We start from the raw sequence: 23,141 nt of genomic DNA on the forward strand, positions 1-23,141 counted from the left end.
CAGTGACAGGTTGCACTGTACGTGCTTGAGCATTGTCCTGCATTGTCAGGTCCTGCAGAAAGTGTCATCACTTCCGTCTCTATGATGTTCATTTTTGGAATACAACCTACGACCAGCTTAGAGACAGAGGTGATGACATTTTCTGCAGGACATCACAATCATATCGCAGGACAATGCTCTAGCACGTGCAGTGCAAGCTGTTACTGATTTCTTTCACTGATTGGGCTGCTAAGTGCTGTACCACCAACTGCACTCCCCTGACTTAAGCCCTCGTGAGTTCAACTTGTTTTGGACTGAAGGAAACACTTCACGGCATTCACTTCAGAACTGTTACAAATTCGTCTGGCAATAGACGGCGCCGTTCAAACTGTTTACACAACCGCTAAGAGTATCCTACGACTTCCACATCGCTGGCAACGAGTTATACACAATGCTGGTGACTACTTTGAAGGCCAGTAAAACTTTGAAACACCTATCTATTTTGTACGAGCTGTAAATAAATAGTTGCCACTATTAAAGTTCCAACCCTCGTATCTGACTTTCAGCAGTGCATTAACTTAGCTTCAGACAAGAATTCATTGTATGTGTACTCCATCGGAGAACTAGCACCACAATATTATTTCACAATACATTAATCGCTTGATAACAAAATCCAAAGAGAAGCTCTGCGTACCACAGAGCGCGTAGCCTCTCTCTCGCACACAGAAATCAGAACTGTCTTTTATGTTGAAATTTCAGATAACATATTCGCGACTTGCGCGTAACCGCGCCTGACTGGACTTTAATGTATATGAACGTAGCACTCGTACGCAAAAGCTGGTAAATATTAGTAGCGACGTAACAAACCACTTATGCTTTAGGCTCTTCGGCTGCACACATTCGAGGTGCTTCTGAATGTTTGCACATTCCATCTGTCCATCTTCCATAATGCAGAATTCTCGATCCTTTCTTATCTCTTGGAATCAAGCTAAACGCTTGCTTGATTCTCTAACAGCCATTCACCTCATTATACTTCCTGCCCACTTTCTTGGTCTGTCTAACAGTCATTCATCTCACTACGTGTACTGCTCACAGTCTTCATTATCACCAGTAATCCAGATTTTGAGCGCTCAAACATCTGCCCCCCCCCCCCCCCCCCTTCGGCCCTACAATTACAATCACAATTACGGCTTCCAGAAGCTCGATCCCTGGTCGTTCTAAGACGTTCACATTATATCGTGATTCGGAGTCAATGTTAAAATGCAGCTCCTCCTAGAAGTGTCTGGTTAGGTCAGTTCAAGGGCTGCAGAAAGGCAGCAGCATACCATCTCCAACAGGAAAACACCTGTGTGGCATCAGCCATCAGTTTCGGAACTCCCGATACTGATGGTTGTACACATAACTCCATACTCTGTCTGAAGACTTTATCTTAATTTTGATATTTCTGAAGATGGGCGGAGACCGAAACGCGTCAACGTATCACTTCTGAACAGAAAAGTGCATAATTATTTGCTGTACTATTCAGCAGTGGTTAAAGATTCATGTTTACATAATCGTCGCACTTCTACTACGCGACATCATATCGCACCTCAAGTCTATGTTAACTGATTCGAAAAGTTCAGGTCTGTTTGGGACGTCACCATGCATGTACAGTAGTTAGCGTATGTATGTGCATAGATGTAAATGGTTGAATATCATTGTCGTCCGCTTGGAAAACAGCTACGTTGCCCATTCAGCGACGGAGTTTTGTCCAGAGGTATTCCGGCGCATAAAGAACCCATCCCCAAATCTTCCGCTTTCGAATCGAAAGTATGTCAAGCAGCAAACAAAAGATTATCACAGCAAGGATAGTGAGAGCAAAACAAACGTGCAGCTCCGCAGTCCCGCCGAGGTCACCGCATCAAACGAGAGGACTTACGTAACGTCTGTTATACAATCTTATTCCATAGCCCTCATCGTTTCTGCTACCACAGAGCATTCTGCTTCGCAGATAGGCAGACGGCGGCTGTAGTACTGCTGCATGACACGACATTTAAGAGCGCGACGACGAAATCTGCACGGTCAGTGTTTAGTGATCGACTTGTCCGAAATTTTTGAGGCCAGTGCACGATACTTGGGTGACGTCTCTAAAAAATTCCTTGCCACTTGTCGTTACTGTGCAGAATCCCGGAGGATTCAAATAGACGAGAGGGGCAGCACAGTGCCAGTCTAAGAGCGACTTTGGTGAAAGATGAGTCACGTCGCGGTTCTCGGAGCAGGAATCTCGGGCCTAGCGACCGCCAGACGTCTGAATGATGCTGGTTACCAGGTATGTGGAGTCTGCAGGCTCCTTTGCACTAAATAGCGTACTGTTTTCTTTCCTATCTCCGGTTGTATGCTCTACAAATCGCTAAACCGTGAGAGACAAAGAATATTTTCATTGTTCCACCTTTTAGGTTTTTTTCTGTTACCTCCACAGATGGAATGAGGAACGAATGATTCTACGAGCATGTGTGCAAACTATTATTAGTTTAATTTTATGTTTACCTTCCTTGTGAGATTGGTGTCTAAGACGTTGGAGAATATTAGTAGACTCCGCTAAGGAAACCGATTCATGAAACTTTCTAAGTAAGTTTAAGCGAGGAATGAGGCTTCATTCTTTGGGTGTTTACCGTTTCTAATTTCGCAACGTCTCTTTTCTGCTCTTTCGTTACTAAACTACGTGTCCTTAGTATTCGATCGACTCACCTTGTTACTACAACCCGACTTGCACCATTATAATAAAATTCAAAGATTTTTAAAGTAAACTTTAAAATTTGCCGATTTTTTCTTATGCTTCATTATGTGTACGAATGTCAACAAGCGTAATAGACGCCATATCAGTCTAAAGGCTTTCGTGAAATTTGTCACCTATGGTAAAATCATCTTAGTCATAAGGCTACATGCGCAGCCATCCGTGAACACCACTGGAATACTGAAGAAGACCCCAGCGGTGTGCCGGCCGGAGCGGCCGTGCGGTTCTAGGCGCTGCAGTCTGGAGCCGAGCGATCGCTCGGTCGCAGGTTCGAATCCTGCCTCGTTCATGGATGTGTGTGCTGTCCTTAGGTTAGTTAGGTTTAATTAGTTCTAAGTTCTAGGCGACTGATGACCTCAGAAGTTAAGTCGCATAGTGCTCAGAGCCATTTGAACCATTTTGGACCCCAGCGGTGTGTCCGAAACGATGAGCGGTGAACAAATTTGTAGAGGAACATGGCGCCGCCTCACGACTCATAAGATTTAATCATCAATAATAACAGCTCCTCAATATTCATAGTTCCGTTTTACAAAGACGGATAAAGTGGCAAATACGGATCCATACATGCCGGTAGTAACTACTCTAACAGAAAGATAATCCTTAAGTTTTAAATTATTGTGCAGGCTAGTTGTTCTTGAACGATACTACTTATTACACTATGCCCTCGACAATAAATCAGGAATCACAACCTGTAGACAGCATTAATGTCAACATACGGCTCGTTTTATTAGTATTCTTGTGACCTGCTATTAGTGACAATTTGTTTCTCGTGAACGTCGAGTTGAGAAACCAAGAGTGTCGTGCAATCTGTCCATAATGTTTTAGTATCTTCCTTAAACGGTTTTTGTAAACAATGTCCCATATCGAATATAGGTATTTTTTGTTTTTGTTTCTTTTTTTTATATCTAATCCTAAAGTTATCTACATCAAGATCCAAATCTGCAAACAACTGTAAAGTCCATAGCATAGGATATTTCCTAGAACACCCCATATTACATATTCCTACGTTCCATTCACGGGTGGAGCACAGGAAGAATGACTAATGTCCCTCTGCGCGTTGTAACTAAGCTAATGCTGTCTGTGCTCTTAGTACGGCAACGATCCATAGGGGGCTGTCGTATATTACTAGATTTCTCACTTAATTGCGGTTCTTTAAACGTTGTTAGTTGGATTTCGAGTAATAGTGTGAGTCTATCTTCAAGGGTGTCGCAGTTAAGGGTTTTCGCCTTGTTCTTGACGGTCGCTTTCGTGACACTGTCAAATAAACCTACGACGATGTTATTCTTGCTATACACATAAGAACACTTGTTACATGTATTTGATTTTGGTCCCACACACTTATGCAATTTTCTAGAATTGGTCGCACAAGAGTTTGTAAGCAATCTACGTTGTAGACCGAAAATATTTTCCCAATATCCGACCACTGTGTAATTATTTCGCTTAATAGTCCCATAAACTGCTACACGCAGTGTTTATATGAGCTGACTGATTACAGTTATGACTCGTCGATACTGTAGTCAAATGAACTCTGTTTCTGTGTTTTGAGAACTGCACAGTCTCACGCTTCTGAACGTTTCAAGCAAATCACCACACTTCGCTCCTTTTTAAAATCTTAACGAAATCTGAATGAATATTTGTGCAGCTTCCTTCCAGACTGCTCATATAATCGTGCGTACATCCACATCTACGTGATTACTCTGCTATTCAGAATAAAGTGTCTGGCAGAGGGTTCAATGAGCCGCTCCACTCTCGAACGACGCGCGGGGAAAAACGAGCACTTAAATTTTTCTGTGCGAGCCCTGATATCTCTTGTTTTTTCGTGACTATCATTTCTCCCTACGTAGGTGGGTGCCAACAGAATGCTTTCGCAATCGGAAGGAAAAATTGGTGATTGAAATTTGATGAGAAGATCCCGTCGCAACGAGAAACGGCTTTGTTTTAATGATTGCCACTCCAGTTCACGTATGATGTCTCCCCTATTTCGCAATAGTACAAAACGATCCGCATTTCTTTGAAGTTTTTCGATGCGATCCGTCAGTCACATCTGATGCTGTTCCCACACCTCACAGCAGTACTCCAGAATAGGGCGGACAAGCGTGGCGTAAGCAGTCTCATTTAGTAGACGTGTAGCACCTAAATGCATACAAGGCAAAAATTCTATGTTTCTTTCAGTATACTATTACCTTAGACCTGTGAATAAAGCGGGACCTCAAAAGAACGCGAATGTATATATTGAGAATGTTATTATGCAGCCTAGAACTACGTACTGTATGTCATCGCACTCCACGTGGGAGTGACTTACGTAGCTAGATTTGGACTTCTATAGGCAAGCAGATACCGATGTGAGGACGCTGTAATGTGCTCCATGTTTCTCCAAACATAAAAGCCTATAATGTATTGTTATGCTACAAAAATATTGTCCCATTTTGTCTGAAGGGAGTGCAGAGTTTTCAGCCGTAGGTGTCTGTGTGTGTGTTTTTGTTTTGATACCTAAATTATGTGTTCATTGCACAATGAATAACGAAGAATGATGTACAAAGGATATTTCCTACTTCACTTTGCAGGTCACGGTGTTCGAGCGATCAGATAAGCTGGGCGGTACTTGGGCATACACTCCCAGCACGTGGCTGGATGATGACGGCAGACCAGTGTACACCAGCATGTATGAGAACTTGGTGTGAGTACAAAAAACACAACAAGAATGATAGTTTGTGTATCTGCAGTCGTATCACTAATCAATACGCAGAGAATCGTGAAATGCAGTTTAAAGGAATGTGGTTTCCTTTTGCATTGTATCTCTAATTTAGATTACCGTAAATTCCCATCTGCAACAATCCAGGGGAATCTTACGACCAGTTAGATGTATTTCTGCATTTCTTTTCTCACCATCGATATGTTTCTTTACTTCTGTGTGTACGCTAGTCTGAGGTTTCTTGTAATCGGTGCTGGAGGCCCAGCTATCTGTGATGCATGTAAAGGATGAATCCGCGATGACATTACAGTAGGGTAAGGGGTCGCTGACACGAAAACGACAGAGTCGAAAGTTATACGCGAAAATCGTTATGGCAATGGACCTCTTCTACTCCAAGCTCTTTGCTTTCCAAATTTTTCGAGGATGAATTATGGACTGAAACAAGTAAAAAGTTTCTAATAAACATGGGCTCTGAAGTGCTTACGTTAAGAGCTATGTTCACTTGTTTAGTAAATGTGTTTCACAGTAGCAAAGAAGAACTGGTTTTCACATCTCATAATGTACGTACTTTAGGCTCGAGTTTACTGCAATTTTTTTCTTGTTTTAGTCAAAAGTACGATCACTAAAAATACGGAAAACAAAGCGTTTGCAGAAAAAGAGTTTCACCGTCAGAGATATCGGAACAATTTTGGGTTATACACTACTGGCCATTAAAATTGCTCCACCAAGATGAAATGCAGATGATAAACGGGTATTCATTGCACAAATATATTATACTAAAACTGACATGTGAATACATTTTTATGCAATTTCGGTGCATACATCCTGAGAAATCAGTACCGAGAACAATCACCTCTGGCCGTAATAACGCCCTTCATACGCCTGTGCATTAAGTCAGACAGAGCTTGGACGGCGTGTACAGGTACTTCTGTCTATGTAGCTTCAACACAATACCACAGTCCATCAAGGGTAGAGACTGGCGTATTGTGACGAGCCAGTTGCTCGGCCACCATTGACCAGACGTTTTCAATTGGTGAGAGATCTGGAGAATGTGCTGGCCAGGGTAGCAGTCGAACATTTTCTGTATCCAGAAAGGCCCGAACAGGACCTGCGACTTCGGTCGTGCATTATCCTGTTGAAATGTAGGGTCTCGCAGGGATCGAATGAAGGGTAGAGCCACGGGTCGTAACACATCTGAAATTCAGCGTCAACTGTTCAAAGTGCCGTCAATGCGAATGCGTGACCGAGACGTGTAACCAGTGGCACCCCGTACCATCACTCCAGGTGATACGCCAGTATGGGGATGACGAATACACGCTTCCACTGTGCGTTCACCGCGATGTCGCCAAAATCGGATGCGACCATCATGATTCTGTAAATAGAACCTGGATTCATCCGAAAAAATGACGTTTTGCCATTCTTGCACCCAGGTTCGTCGTTGAGTACACAGACGCTCCTGTCTGTGATGAAGCAGCAAGGGTAACCGCATCCATGGTCTCCGAGCTGATAGTCCATGCTGCTGCAAACGTTGTCCAACTGTTCGTGCAGATGGTTGTTGTCTTGCAAACGTCCCCATCTGTTGACTCACGGATCGAGACGTGGGTGCACTATCGGTCACGGCCATGCGGATAAGATGCCTGTCATCTCGACTGCTAGTGATACGAGGCCGTTGGGATCCAGCACGGCGTTCCGTATCACCCTCCTGAACCCACCGATTCCATATTCTGCTAACAGTCATTGGATCTCGACCAATACGAGCAGAAATGTCGCGATACGATAAACCGCAATCGCGATAGGCTACAATCCGACCTTTATCAAAGTCGGAAACGTGATGGTACGCATTTCTCCTCCTTACATGAGGCATCACAACAACGTTTCACCAGGCAACGCCGATCAAGTGCTGTTTGTGTATGAGAAATCGGTTGTATACTTTCCTCATGTCAGCACGTTGTAGGTGTCGCCACCAGCGCCAACCTTGTGTGAATGCTCTGAAAAGCTAATCATTTGCATATAACAGCATCTTATTCCTTTCGGGGTAAATTTTGCGTCTGTAACACGTCATCTTCGTGGTGTAGCAATTTTAATGGGCAGTAGTGTAACTTTCAACTCTGTCGTTTCCGGACCAGGATAGCTTACCTCAGATTGGCACATTCACCCTTCTCCATGATCCTTAAAAGTTTGTTACATCATCATGGAATCATCCTGTACATTTTACCTTCATTCTCTCCTGTTGTCCAATTAACCAGTCCTGCATGCTTAACAATTTTAAATAACACCTGTCCGATAGCGAGGATACTTTGTTCTTACTTTCTTCTTTCAGTACCTTTTTTCGTCTCTCCTAAAAATATATTTCATCTGTCGTTATTCATTTTTAATATCTTTCTGCAAACTTGATTTAAACGGGTCTCCTTTCTTCTTTCCAGCTTCTCAGTATGAACCGAGTATTTTCAAGATCGTCTTCGTCAATGTTTGAAATTTGTAGTTTTTTTGAGGATGGTGGGGGGGGGGGGGGGGATTTACCTTCAGCTTGACGCCTGAGACGACACAATAATGAAACATGCTGAGGCATTATAACCGTAGCGGTATTTTCCTTACTGTTTTCCTAAACTCTCAGTACAGCTACTGGGATCGCGCTTCTAGTCCATTGAGTTTCATTTGAGTCTTTCGTATATTCTAGTTCTCCGCCTAGTAGAAATATGTATTCATTATTCACAAGAAGAGCTCTCCCACCACTCAGTAACGACAATTATTAACGTAGCGTGAGTCACCAGGAGATGTTTATTCAGCAGCTACCGTTCTGTCTGCTCGCTTTGCAATGTAGTTAACTGTTCTCCGCTACGTCACTCATGTTCACGAGGTCTGGAGACACTGAAAGAGTAGGCCGAGTTCACAAATGGTCTCATACACTGCAGCAGATACAAGATAGTCACTAGGCTACGCAGAGCTGAAGCATGTAAAACGTTATACATTCTTAACAAGACTCCACTGTTTTCTTATGTCTTCTGAAAGTTCACTGCCTCTTTGGTTTCAGATTAAATTAAGAACTATATTTGATATATGCCTATCACCACATTAATTGGTTTCCAAGCTGAGAAATGTTATAGATAATCGTATTATCACCCATAATTCTCTACATATTTACCGAACTTTCTGAATGTGCTCTGGAGAATTCTCAAACAAACTGTATGATGGCTGCCACAGTAGAATTATTGTAATGCTTATCGAATAGCTACGATTTTCTATAGCACCTCAACGCTTGAGATTGTCAGATGATATTGAGCACCAGCTTTGCTCATTAGTGTCTCAACCATTATTATTATTATTATTCTGTATTCTGTTTTCGCTTTTCTTTGTGTCCGACGTCACTTTCATTCTCTGAGATCGGGCTCTTTTCCGCTCGTTAGACCAAGTTGTTCCGTAATTTTTGGGTTTATCTGCCGGGCCAACAGTCCAGTTGTGAAATTTCTGCCTAAAAATTTTTCTTTCTGGTTCATCAAGTTGCGCTACTCTTGCTTCCTTCACATCTCCTTTTGCTGCACCGATCCATTCTGGAATTTCGATTTTAGCTTTACTGTAATTTCGTAGAGTTCCACAACTTGTCTGGTTAATCTAGTCGTTTCCAGTCTTTTTTCGCGATCCCAAATTTTAACCTGCTCATTTTTATGTCCCAGCATATTTCCGAGTAGTATTTCTTTATTTGCTTATAGTCTGCACGTCCCTGCTTCACTGTAATTGACACATAACGATTTCATAATTACTCTTAGTTTCTGCTTTAAAATCTTTAATGTCTCTCTTTCTGTTTTAGTGAGTATTTCAAACCCTTAATGAAACTATCATTTGTTATTGCGCTGCAGTGTCTTTTTTGTTATAGACATCTTTTGTAAGCTTGAAAGGTGTTTCCATTCTCTGACACAGAATTTCGAAACTATTTCAATTCTGGAATCGTTTCGCCTAAATATTGCAACTGAGGAACTCAGTCGATTTTCTCCTAGTTACTTCTTAGAACTTCGTATGCCAGGTTGTTACTAGATTTTTTTCGTTGGTGTTTGGAGTCCTACGCATTCTGCTGTTTATTTAAGAATTTATGTTTACGTTTTTGCTGTTTGATTGTCCTAACATAGATAATTACTATTATTTTATACTTTTTATTCACAACATGCAAGGTAGTTCGTCTGAGATCTACCACATCGTAGTGCTTTGGTCTTTTCAAATCGGAGTAGAGCCAGGGGGGGGGGGGGGCAGGTGGGGGAGGAGGGAGGGGCGTTTTCACATGCGAATCCGTGGATGGCAATTACTAGTCTCGTATCTTGCCACACAACTGGGGAAAACCCTCAGAAACCTTTGGTCTGTTTTCGAAAGCGGAAAATTCTTGTAATTAGTTTGCATGGGGATCCATTGTGTCAAAGTGTATAAACCAAACTATTTGCTCGAGATGCACTGCAGTATCGCCGAAAACTAGACAAAATCTAGGTTATCCAGTAATCAGGACTGCTGACAACCGCGGCAGGGGTCGATATATCGGTTCTATTTCAGGGCGCTCAGAGCGCAAGGCCCTGTAGCACGCTATACGGTACAAAGTTCTCGGTCTACATTACTGTTCGTTCCAAACACATCAGCTTAGGAGAACAATTGCGTTCTTCTGCGAGTGGAAGTTTTAGCTTCGGTAAAGTGTTTTCCGTTAAGAGCTGCTATATTTCAGGCGAAATATGTCTCCAGCTTCCCTCATATTGAAAAATTATTGACACCGTTTTGGTTAACTTATGGTGACACCTAACCAGTCTCTAATTCATCTAAAAGATGAAGGATATGGATTATGTCTGGGCGGTGAGCAGACCAGCTGAATGAATCCACTCCACATTTATTTACCATTATCACGTTGCTACAAGCTTGTCACAGTAAGATCCTGAAGATCAAGCTCTGTCACACCTTGACGGGCCGTTGTGTCACTGACGTCTTCACGGGGATTGCAGCGGAAGTTCTTTACATCTGACAAGACCGTCTAACTTCCGTTCGTTCATTACGTTTTAGATTTCAGAGCCCACTGCAGTTAATACATTGAGCCTGCTAGAACGAGGGGCAGTCTTTGTGCTTCTTTGTCGTTTCCACTCCACCGTAAAAACACTCACAGAGGGCCTAGCTTATTCTTGTGAAACATCGTTGACGGTATACTGGAGTCTTTTACTCCCTTCATTCACAATAAAATGTATTTAATGGTGGCCTTCATCAGAAACAGCCACTACGAAAATGCCGCAGCTGTTAAAAAGGAATAAACATACCATTGATCTAAGAGCGAAACTCTATGTATATCTTTCCTGCACTATGGTATTTATAGGAGCACTTTGTTTTTCGTTGTCTGTCCGTCTGTTAAGACCCCTTTTTCTCAAGGAAAGGGTTGAGGTATCAAGCTGAAATTTATGTCAAATACTGTAAGCTACTGTCCCTTGACAGTAAAAAGGTTTAAGCTTCGAAGTTAGTGCAGCCATTAGCTGCGGCCATCTATGTCACATATTTTGAAACACGCACAATCACTCATTGGAACCTATATGATACTTTCGGTTGCTGTAGATTCATGAAATTTGGCAAGCAGAAAACTTCTCCGTAAACCGGAAAATCGTTAGTTTGTAATTATATCACATAAAAATACTTTTTGTCATTTGTTATCCCGTCTGTCTGTCTGTCTCTCTCTTAACACCCCTTTTTCTCAAGAAACGGGTAAAGGTATCAAGTTGAATTAATAAAGTCTGCGGCTCTTAGCGGTGTAAAAAGTTTAAGCTTCTGAGTATATGCCTTCCAAAGACACAGCCGCTTACGTTATGTATTTTGCATTCTCGCAAACTCATTCCTCAAACATATATATGTGAAATATCTACATATATATAATTTAGCCATATCCACAATTTGTTTTTTTCCTGAAAATGCTTAATATGAAACCGCTGTTCTGTAATTATAGTGCTAGTAAGTAGCCAGATCTGACGAATTTTCAAAAGCTGTTGCTGTTTCACAGCACCAACCTTCCGAAGCAGCTGATGACGTTTCCAGATTTCCCCTTCCATGATGTGGATGACTCATACGTGCGTTCAGAAGAAATACTAAAATATATCAACAGTTTCGCCGACAAATTTGGAATCAGAAAACTCATCAAGGTAAGTCGTAGATTTTGAGTAAATTAAAATTGACAGCAGAGGTAATGTAGACCCAATGTTTTCTTCTTTGCTTTGTTTTATCTAATTTTCCAGCACCTAACAGCGCTAGTGTGTGTAGGGCTACAAAACGGTTTTCTCAGCTAAACGTTCTTTAGTTGGCAGTGGTTTTCCCTAATAAGAGTCTTTTAAATATGTGTCTGCTATGTAGATCGTTCGTTGCTGATCGCATTTATTTACATAAGCAAGAAGTCTCGTAATATATTTGCTTAAATTACAATGACGTGAATTTTCCGAGCTAATAGATTGTGTAAACGGATGTTTCATTTGTTACAAGTCTAAAGCTACTCCTGGATGCTAGTAAACGGCGATAAGTACATTTGAGTAGTCCCAGTCAGGGTGACCTACGCGTTACCTCTAACGTACATTTGGTATCGGTATATGACTACTACGTGGGACTGGATACACCTCAGAAAACGTTGGGGCTACGCACCATACGGACAATCCTTGCGGTTTTCATAGCCTCGTAGAGCACGTTGATATTACTGCGTCCCACAGTTATTTGCAGTCCCCCATCCCGGAAGAGAGTCGTCACGTTTACCCTACTGGCTAGTAGAAGAGAAACATTTGTTAATAGTCACCATGTACTGAAATACATTTTAGGAAATGAAATGCAGACAAATATTAGCAATCAAAGCCATGCTGTCTTGATTTTCGCCCAGAATGCGTTAGACAGGGGTATTATTTGATGACTACACCTAACACCATCTGTCTCATATATGGTGTTTCATGATTTGCCTGTTTTATTTTACATATTCCTCTCTCATTCAGTATTCGTGGCATGGCATTCGACACCACTTCCTACAACTGTGATGGTATAACACACGTCGAGCTAAATCTTCCTGGAAGCTCGATGCAATCTATCAGAATTATTTGATGCATAAATTCAACATATTTAAAGACTGTTACTTCAAAATACGCCACTCCATTACAGATAAATTCTCAATGTACCACAGGAGACCAATAAGTTTGCGTTTAGCAACTGCGAGGAAATGATTTTGTTTATTTGCCAACAAAGGCACCATGGGTTCCAAGACTGTCTTAGTTTGTTGACTGTAATGCAGTGTAGCAGACATATTGATGCAAAAAAAATTATTCCTTCATTCTTAAGTGCACTTTCGTAGTGTACTGTCAAAAAACATCTGGGATGTCGAAGGCAGTAACATTCCACGAATGTTCCAGTATTTCAACTGAGGGAATAATGAAGTGTCTCTCACGGGGACACGGGGAAAACAAGTTCAGCAACAACAAAATATCCCTGATTCGACGGCGAGAACAAAAGGCACAAAATACTGTGTCTCACTAGAGGTTCACAATGCTGCTATCTAAAAATCGCCTGACTGTTTCTAGTATGTAGCAACACCAGTAGCAGCTCGGTAGGAAAATATCCAAGTTCCGAGACTGTCGCCAGGATTAGGTGCAATAGAGGCACAGAAAAATCTATCCTTAATGCAGGAAGTTGAGAGTAGCGGAGTTGGTCCCAACGACAGGCTTCGATAGCGTCCTGAGACGACGAGACGAGCAGCACCCACTCGGAAGCCAGAAGAGGCCCTAGAAAATGGAAGAAATGGCTCATTTAGTTTTTATCCGATTTATTTCATCTCCCTCGCTCCATATTGGCTGTCAGCAGTCCAATTCTCCACTGTTCAACCAAGCGAATTAAAAACAATTCAATGAGAACTTGTTTTTTTTTTTTGCTTTTTAAATTAAAATTCAAAGACACAGGCAAAAAACGGAAATATACACATTTTAAAGACACATTGCAGGAAGGTGAAATGCTGATAAAAAACACAGAACCACTGCAGTTTCACTTAAAAAGTGATGGACCTGGACAATGGTGAGAGGTATTGTCGGAGTAAAAAGTAAGTTCCCTAGGGGTCACTAGTGTGGGTAGAAAAACAGCAGTCTGTTAGGTACGAAAAACCAAACTATGAAGATGAGATGTAGGACCTCAACTGGATGGTGGAAAATACTGTCGGTGGGAAAGACAGAGAGTGGGGAGTAATGTGTCGTGTGGATAGGGCATTGGTTGCAAGAGGAAAGGGATGGAGAGGCAAAGGAGAGAGAAGCCCTGAGGAGGAGTGGGACAGGTGGGCAAGAGTTAAAGTCGGTGTGGGGGATATACGCTACTGGCCATTAAAATTGTTTCACCACGAAGATGACGTGTTACAGACGCGAAATTTAACCGACAGGAAGAAGATGCTGTGATATGCAAATGATTAGCTTTTCAGAGCACTCACACAAGGTTGGCGCTGGTGGCGACACCTACAACGTGCTGACATGAGGAAAGTTTCCAACCGATTTCTATTACACAAACAGCAATTGACCAGCGTTGCCTGGTGAAACGTTGTTGTGATGCCTCGTGTAAGGAGGAGGAATGTGTACCATCACGTTTCCGACTTTGATAAAGGTCGAATTGTAGCTTATCGCGATTGCGGTTTATCGTATCGCGACATTGCTGCTCGCGTTGGTCGAGATCTAATGACTGTTAGCAGAATATGGAATTGATGAGTTCAGGAGGGTGATACGGAACGCCGTGCTGGATCCCAGTGGGCTCGTATCACTAGCAGTCGAGACGACAGGCATCTTATCCGCATGGCTGTAACAGATCGTGCAGCCCCGTCTCGATCCCTGAGTCGACAGGTGGCAACATTTGCAAGACAACAACCATCTGCACTAACAGTTGGACGGCGTTTGCAGCAGCATGGACTGTCATCTCAGAGACCATGGCTGCGGTTACCCTTGACGCTGCATCATTGACAGGAGTGCCTGCGATGGTGTACTCAGCGACGCACCGCGGTGCACGAATGGCAAAACGTCATTTTTTTGGATGAATCCAGGTTCTGTTTACAGCATCATGACGTCGCATCCGTGTTAGGCGACATCGCGGTGAACGCACATTGGACGCGTGTATTCGTCATCGCCATACTGGCGTATTACTCGGTGTGATGGTGTGGGGTGCCATTGGTTATACGTCTCGGTCACCTCTTGTTCGCATCGACGGAACTTTGAACAGTGGACGTTACATTGCAGATGTGTTACGATCCGTGGCTCTACCCTTCATTCGATCCGTGCGAAACCCTACATTTCAGCAGGATAATGTACGACCACATGTTGCAGGCCCTGTACGGGCCTTTCTGGATACAGAAAATGTTCGACTGCTGCCCTGGCCAGCACATTCTCCAGATCTCTCACCAATTGAAAACGTCTTGTCAATGGTGGCCGAGCAACTGGCTCGTCACAGTACGCCAGTCGCTACTCTTGATGAACTGTGGTATCATGTTGAAGCTGCATGGGCAACTGTACCTGTACACGCCATCCAAGCTCTGTTTGACTCAATGCCCAGTCTTATCAAGGCCGTTATTACGGCCAGAGGTGGTTGTTTTAGGTACTGATTTCTCAGGATCTATGCACCCAAATTGCGTGAAAATGTAATCGCATGTCAGTTCTAGTATAATGTATTTGTCCAATATCTGCTTTTCTTCTTGGTGTAGCAATTTTAATGGCCAGTAGTGTATATCACAGCGGATCTCATTGTCTGGGAGACGGAGTTGGTTTGAGTTGCGTTGGGATGGATTATGTATTTAAGTATGGAGTTGTAAGATGCTCTTTATATTTTTCTCTGTCTAAAATTGAGCCCAACTTTACAGAACTTAATATGAATTGAACTTTAACTGATCTGGATGCAGCTTGACTTTGCATTAAATACTTAACAGAAGTAAGTAATCAAACTTTCCACTTACCTCGCGTCTTGACAACACTGTTGCAGATTTCTCGAGAGTACAGCGGCAGACAGCATGCAGGCAGCAGCTAAGCTAGATTTCTGTTTCTAAATTCATGTTCGAACTGTAGAGGTAATGCGTAATAATAAACAGTGTCTAAATTCGTGTTCGAACTGTAGCGGTAATGCGTAATAATAAACAGTGGAGTGGGTAGAGTAAGTATTCTTACGAAATGTTAAGCCAAGACAAAGATTTTAGACTGAGTAATACTTCGCGTCATCTTCACACTTAACATTGGTCTGAACAATACTACGCTTAACAAAGTGAATACTTACTGCTGCTAATACTACTACTGCTTTGGCCACACAAACAGCAGTCGGTCTTTGGCCTCACCAACCGGCCTGCTGCAGCGTCCTCGGTCCGTGTATTCTTTTTCAGACAGCCCTAGCGTACTCATATCCTCTTTGACCTGATCAATCTATCGGAGTCGTGGTCTTTCCCGTGGTCTTTTGCCTCTATCTCCCTCCACTACCTGCCTAATCATCTGGCCTTTTCGACGAATTACATGTCCATACCACATACCACCTGAGTCTTCTTTCTTTGATCACCGCCACGATGTGCATCGACCTGTATAGCTCCTGCAATTCACAGTTCTTTCTTTTCCTCCATTCATCTCCATCCCTCACTGGCCCAAAAATCTGTGTGAGGATGGCATTCTCAGATGTCAGGAGTTTTCTTTCCATCTTTTGGGTGATGGTCCAGGTCTCTGCTTCATATAAGACTACAGGTCTTGGTCTTTCAGGATCTCGATAGAAGCCGGGACTTCAACACATTTCCCAGAGCAAACCTTGACCTGTTTTCTGCTTGTATTCGTGCGGAAATTTCCTGGTCTATCTCGTTTCTTTCAGTGAGGATAGCCCTAAGATATTTAAAGTCTATTATCCTTTCAAAGACTTTCTCCTCCACCTTCAGGCGTCCGTCATCATTTTCTCCGCTATCTACGAGGTATTTTGTCTTATCCATATTCAACTTCAGGCCAAATCTCATTGCCTCTTCCATTAAAGTTCTTGTTGTTTGAACCAGGTCTTGCTCTTTGTCCGCTATTAAAACTACATCATCCGATAGGCCAGGGTGTTGATCCTTCTTCCCAGCTGTATTCCTGTCTCTAGGGTTGCTACCTTCATCAGGGCTCTCTCCAGTACCAGATTAAACAGAAGAGGGGAGAGGCAGTTTCCTTGTCGCACTCCAGTTCTCATCTTGAACTTCGATATGTTTCAATTTACTTTCACCATGCATGTTGTCTCCTGGGTGCATATTTGTGTCAGTTTTATTAGTGTTCTGAGAACTTGAGCCCTTTCGAGTCCTAGCCATATTGCTTGTCTACTCACTATATCATATGCTTTTTGAAAGTCCACAAAAAGGCAGTGAACATTTTTGCGTGATTCCCAGAACTTTGCTGACACTTGCCGTATTGTATGTAAATTTTCTACAGTTGACTTTCCCTTTCTGAAAACTGCTTGTTTGAATCCCAGTACTTTCCAGACATGTGGTGTTAGTCGCTTCAGTAACAACATGCTCAACATCTTATAAGCTTTACACAGTAGTGTGATTCCTCTGCAATTGCTACATCTCATTGGCCCCCCTTTCTTTAGTATACGGCAGATGACAAACTCCTTTCATTGTTCTGGGATCCTTTCCTTCCACCAAATTAAGCAGATTACGTGGTATAGTCTCGCCTGTAGAGTAGCCCTTCCCTCCTTCAGCATCTCTGCCGGTATGCCATCTATTGTACCTTCAAGGCGATGACGCATAAGAGAAATTATCTTCGCCTTAATATGTTGAACTTCAACCTGTCGTTGAACAGAGGGAGCATAGTTTGAGAGCTTCCGGAGAATTGCGAAATAGCACTCCATGGTATGTCGTTACCACAGCATTTTGTTCCGACCGTAATTCATCATCGAACGACGTAAAGCAGGTTTGGTGCAGTCGAGCCACCACCCGAGAGTTGAAGGATACGCTGGAAGGCGTCTCACACAGTTGTTCCGCGTCGTTTCTACGACCTGCCTGCATTCCGGATCCTTGAGATGGGCGACATTCAGCTTCCACAGGTCTCGACCGCGCCACACCTTCTGCCTCTGGAGCGAAACAGTGCGAATGTAAGACGACTTGCTGAATGGCTGGTGACGTGCGTATATCTAGGCCGATCACCATGCACGCGGTCCCAACTATCGGTGAGGTTCAGTTCATGCACGAGCAGCTTGAGTTCCAGACATGTGGTGAAATGAGGATGTTGGTCCTTCTGGAATAACACACAACTGAAGTCACAGCCAAGAATAATATGGTCGTAGCGGCCTACAAACAATGGAGCGACATGTTCTGAGTAGAATCGCGACCGTTCCCGTGGAAAGTCACAGGAAGACACCTAGCCGAAGGTAGGTAAATCGCGTCGTCTACCTCAATGCCTTCCTTTAAAGGAATAGCTGTCCCACTGCCTTCGTCAGCACACGGCGTGAGGTAGGAAACATAGCCATAGATATTAGGCAATTCACGGAGCAGTTGTAGTTTGACAGGGTTGCCAATGGTGTTGACATTGATGGAGCCAATCCTGTAAGCTTTTCGTGGAACTGGCACTAATGGGATACTCATGGAGGCACGAAGAGCAGCAGCGAACAGGAATGTTGTCCCAGTAGGCTGCACATTCCCATCCAGCAACCCTGTCGATTACCGGTCGTGAGTTGGAGCAGCAGCATTCGCTACTGTCTCAACGGTGTGTGGTTCGTCGTCTACATCGTCAGACCACGCAAAGATACGTGGATGGTGTGTCTCCGGTGGAGTACCTGTGGAGTCCGAAGGCGGCGTCACGTCGTCGGTGGAAGTGGTGCTGGCTCAGCTGCTGTTCGCCGTCCATAGGTACAGCGTCTGGTGCATGCAAAGATGGTTGTACCTCTGACGGGGTGCATACTGATGTTTCCAACACGGAATCCTCCACCGGGGCAATATCTTGATAGGTGTGATCCTCATCGTCTTGAGACAGCGTCCTGCAGGTGTCAGAGGGGGCGATCGGCCATTTACGACGTCTCTTCGACGACCGTAGCTTGCGCCCGTGATCTTCAGTGTCCGAAGACGCCTGGGAATCCTGATATTCGGGCACAAAAGCATCGGTAGGCACAACCATGGGGTCAAGGGCCGCCCCCTGTCCTCGGGAAGCTCACCACTGCACATGTCGCGAGGAGGAGGCCAAGGCGGCGGTCCTTCCGCTACAGTCGGAGGCATTACTGGAGACGACGATGTGGCAGTAGTAGGAGCCAGTGGTGATAGCGGTCGGGGATCTTTATGGAGAACTTCGACAAATGTCAGCGGTAGCGTCGTCGGAGCAGTCATGGCCGGCAGGTCCCCAGGCGGTAACTGCGTGATTCTGCGTTGCAGCCACCTGGAAGGAGGCGTCCTTCTTTCCCACATCCCGAACATGTCTTCGGCTGGCCATCATAAACAATAATTGCACGGCAGCCACCAATATATAAGTAGGATGACACATGTTTGGTTAGCTCTATGCGGATCTGTCGTACTCCATTGAGACCCGGGTATATAGTGAACTGAACCCACTTTTCAGCAGTATGACTAATCACCTTTCCATATGAGCGGAATGCAGATACCACCACCTCTGAAGGCACCTCGAAAGGGAGTTCAAATACACGTATCGTCCGCAATCCGAGTCCCGCATGTTCCACAGTTACGTCACCGATGTGTCTGTCAGAGTGACGGAACGTAAGACCGCTTCGAGTTGCAATTAGAATTTTGTCAAATATGTCTTCGTTAACCAATCACACGTATAGTACACTGTTCACTATAGACAGGTGGATGCCAATAAGACCGTTGCAATCAATCTTGACTTCATCTCTGATAAACCGTTCGATTTCCAGTGCTTTTGGTCGGGCATATTCAGGTGCAAAGCTAATTTTCAGTTTAGATTTTCTGTGGGCATAAGCCATTCTCTGTGGAAGGAAATCAAGCGCGCTAAGACGGCAGAATTACGTAAACAACTCCGCGAGCGAGCTGCGTGTCGAGGACGTAAACAAGACGTCCGTACCGCTAACGTGGCGAAAGGTGACTCTCCATCTGAGTCACCGAAGGCACAGGGATAGTGCGTCTGCAGGGACTATCTCGCGCACGCCTCCTACGAGTCCCACATTCTCACCTTACATGTCCACACACTACATTCGTAGTGTCCCTACCCAACACGCCCGTCAGCAGCTGAAGGTATCAATATATAATTATAATTTCGTTCTATACGGCTGCAGGTCATCAGTGATGTCTGTGCTTGCGGACATGTCCGAAAAAACGGACACCATATCCATGTAAAATTAATTAATGTCGAGAAATGAAATTTCGGAAATGCATTTGTCTAGGTAACTTATTTAACCGACTAAAATTGCAAGATCACAGATTAATGTAAGCGCAAAGTAAGCCTTCGCAAATGTGAAATGCTACTACATTAACAGCCGGTGTATACGAGAGAATGCTGAACGCAAACATGCAAGCGTGCATGCATTGTGTTGTACAGTTGCCGGATGTCAGTTTGTGGGACGAAGTTCCATGCCTCTTGCATTTCGTCGGTCAACAGGGATACGAGTCATGCTGTGTCTGGATGGCGCTAGTGCTGTCGTCCAATAAGCACCCAAATACACTCTTTTGGAGACAGATCTTGTCATCCAGAAGGTCAAGACGATATGTTGGCACTCTGTAGAGCATCTGAGCGTTAAACTGTTGGAAAACAGCCGATGGAATGCTGTCCATGAAAGGCAGCACAACCGGTCGAATCACCCACTCAGAGTGCGTGGTACAACCACAAGAGCGCTCCTGCTGTGATACGGAATCGCACCCCAGGTCATAACCCCAAGTACAGGTCCAGTGCGTCTACCACGCAGACATGTTGGCTCCAGGCCCTCAGCTGGGCTACTTATATCCAACAAAAAGCCTCTCTGGCGTCTTAGCGGAACCAGCTTTCATCAGAAAACACGACAGACATTCACCCTGCCCTCCAATGAGCTCTCGCCTTTACACCACTGAAGTCACATATGGCGGTGGTTTGAGATCGGTGGAATACACGCTACAGGGTGTCTGGCTCGGATCTGCCGTTGAAGTGACCGATTTGTAATAGGTTTGTGTGTCGCTGTGGTGCCAATTGCTGCAGCTACAGATGCAGTACGATGCACCAGTGCCATACGTCGAACCGTATGGTCTTCCCTTTCGATAATGCCACATGCCATCCGCAGCCCGGTCTTCTTGAGACCGCACATTCTCATGAACACCGCTGCCACGTACGGTGGCTACATTCCTGCCAGTATTTCTGCAGTATCGCAGAAGGGACATCCAGATTCTCGTAGCCCTGTTACACGACCTAGTTCAATGTTAGTGAGGTGTCGATAATGTCATCTTTGTTGTCTTAAAGGGATTCTTGACTAGTATTAGCTCACTACGTCCAGTCTCAAAGCTAACCGACTCTCATGCCCGTTACAGCGCGTATTTAAAGCAAACCTGATTTGCATCCTCTTAGTTGCGCTATTAGCACCACTCTTATGCGACCGGCGTGAAATTTGAATAGATAACATTTTGCAGATGGAGAAATACGCCTGTCGCACAACTCTATCCCAGTATTGCGCTTTCTTCCCTTGTGTGTATATTATACATAATATATACAGGGTGGTCCATTGATAGTGACTGGCCTAAATATCTCACGAAATAAGCGTCAAACGAAAAAACTACAAAGAACAAAAATTGTCTAGCTTGAAGGGGGAAACCAGATTGCGCTATGTTTGGCCCGCTAGATGGTGCTGCCATAGGTCAAAAACAGGAACCCCCATTTTTTAATAAATGATAGTGTAGTACGTAAAGATATATGAATGTTTTAGACCACTTTTTTCTCTTTGTGATAGATGGCGCTGTAATAGTCACAAACGTATAAGTACGTGGTATCACGAAACATTCCGCCAGTGCGGATGGTATTTGCTTCGTGATACATTACCCGTGTTAAAATGGCTCGTTTACCAATTGCGGAAAAGCTCGATATCGTGTTGATGTATGGCTATTGTGATCAAAATGCCCAACTGGCGTGTGCTATGTATGCTGCTCGGTATCCTGGACGACATCATCCAAGTGTCCCGACTGTTCGCCGGATAGTTACGTTATTTAAGGAAACAGGAAGCGTTCAGCCACATGTAGAACGTCAACCACGACCTGCAACAAATGATGAAGCCCAAGTAGGTGTTTTAGCTGCTGTCGCGGCTAATCCGCACATCAGTAGCACACAAATTGCGCGAGAATCGTGAATCTCAAAAACGCCGGTGTTGAGAATGCTACATCAACATCGATTGCACCCGTACCATATTTCTATACACCAGGAATTGCATGGCGACGACTTTGAACGTCGTGTGCAGTTCTGACACTGGGCACAAGAGAAATTGTGGGACGATGACGGATTTTTTGTACTCGTTCCATTTAGTGACGAAGCGTCATTCACCAACAGCGCTAACGTAAACCAGCATAACTGGGCAACGAAAAGTCCACTGTGGCTGGAACAAGTAGAACATCAGCGACCTTGGCGAGTTGATGTATGTTCGGCATTATGGGTGGAAGGATAATTCACCACCATTTTATCGATGGCAATCTAAATGGTGCAATATATACTGATTTCCTACATAATGTTCTACCGATGTTACAACAATGTGTTTCACTGCATGACAGAATGGCGATGTACTTCCAACATGATGGATGTCCGGCACATAGCTCGCGTGCGGTTGAAGCGGTATTGAATAGAATATTTCATGACAGGTGGATAGGTCGTCGAAGCACCATACCATGGCCCGCACGTTCACCTCATCTGACGTCCCCGGATTTCTGTCTGTGGGGAAAGTTGAAGGATATTTGCTATCGTGATCCACCGACAATGCCTGACAACATGCGTCGGCGCATTGTCAATGCATGTGCGAACATTACGGAAGGTGAACTATTCGCTGTTGAGAGGAATGTCGTTACTCGTATTGCCAAATGCTTTGAGGTTGACGGACATCATTTTGTGCATTTATTGCATTAATGTGGTATTTACAGGTACTCACGCTGTAACAGCTTGCGTTGTCAGAAATGATAAGTTCACAAAGGTACATGTATCTTATTGGAACAACCGAAATAGCATGTTCAAACGTACCTACGTCCTGTATTTTAATTTAAAAAGCCTACCTGTTACCAACTGTTCGTCTAAAATTGAGAGCCATATGATTGTGACTATTACAGCACCGTCTATCACAAATAAAAAAAAGTGGTCCCTCTAAAACATTGATATTTCTTTACGTACTACATGAATATGTAATAAAAAATGGGGGTTACTATTTAAAAAACGCACTTGATACGCGTTTGACCTATGGCAACGCCATCTAGCGTGCCAAGCATAACGCCATCTGGTCTCCCTATTCAAGCTAGACGAGTTTAGTTCTTTGTAGTTTTTTCGTTTGATGCTTATTTCGTGAGATTTTTGGCCCGGTCACGATCAATGGACCAGCCTGTATATGTTTGAAATCGGATTACGAAGTCTTATGTAGACAATGATCCTCCTCTTGTCCTGAAGGGCAGATTTGATCAAGGTCGTAATAAAACTATAGATTTGTATGAATTACAAGCAAACAAATGAACGAACGAACTCTCTTGTTTATGTACTCGTATATGCTGGTAGACAGATAGAAGGTAGGTGGTTCTTTCTGGTGTGAATTACCGAGCAAAGGGAA

At 43.9% G+C, this 23,141-nt stretch overlaps 1 protein-coding gene across 3 annotated transcripts in view; it reads left to right on the forward strand.

Annotated features, from left to right (window-relative positions):
* The first annotated feature begins 1,930 nt into the window (after positions 1 to 1,930).
* Positions 1,931 to 23,141, forward strand: part of LOC124795126 (senecionine N-oxygenase-like) — a 52,665-nt gene continuing 31,454 nt past the window's right edge. The window contains exons 1-4 of one of the 3 annotated variants that reach the window (XM_047258990.1): positions 1,931 to 2,039; positions 2,142 to 2,287; positions 5,317 to 5,429; positions 11,449 to 11,587. In XM_047258990.1, coding sequence (XP_047114946.1) covers positions 2,210 to 2,287; positions 5,317 to 5,429; positions 11,449 to 11,587 — 330 coding nt within the window. In that variant the 5' untranslated portion in view covers positions 1,931 to 2,039; positions 2,142 to 2,209. Of the gene's footprint in view, positions 2,288 to 5,316; positions 5,430 to 11,448; positions 11,588 to 23,141 lie in introns of all 3 variants that reach the window. The other 2 variants (XM_047258989.1, XM_047258991.1) reach the window with 2 other exon arrangements.

Source organism: Schistocerca piceifrons, chromosome 4 (genome assembly GCF_021461385.2).
Source record: "Schistocerca piceifrons isolate TAMUIC-IGC-003096 chromosome 4, iqSchPice1.1, whole genome shotgun sequence".
In the NCBI taxonomy this organism is placed as follows: Eukaryota; Metazoa; Arthropoda; class Insecta; order Orthoptera; family Acrididae; genus Schistocerca; species Schistocerca piceifrons.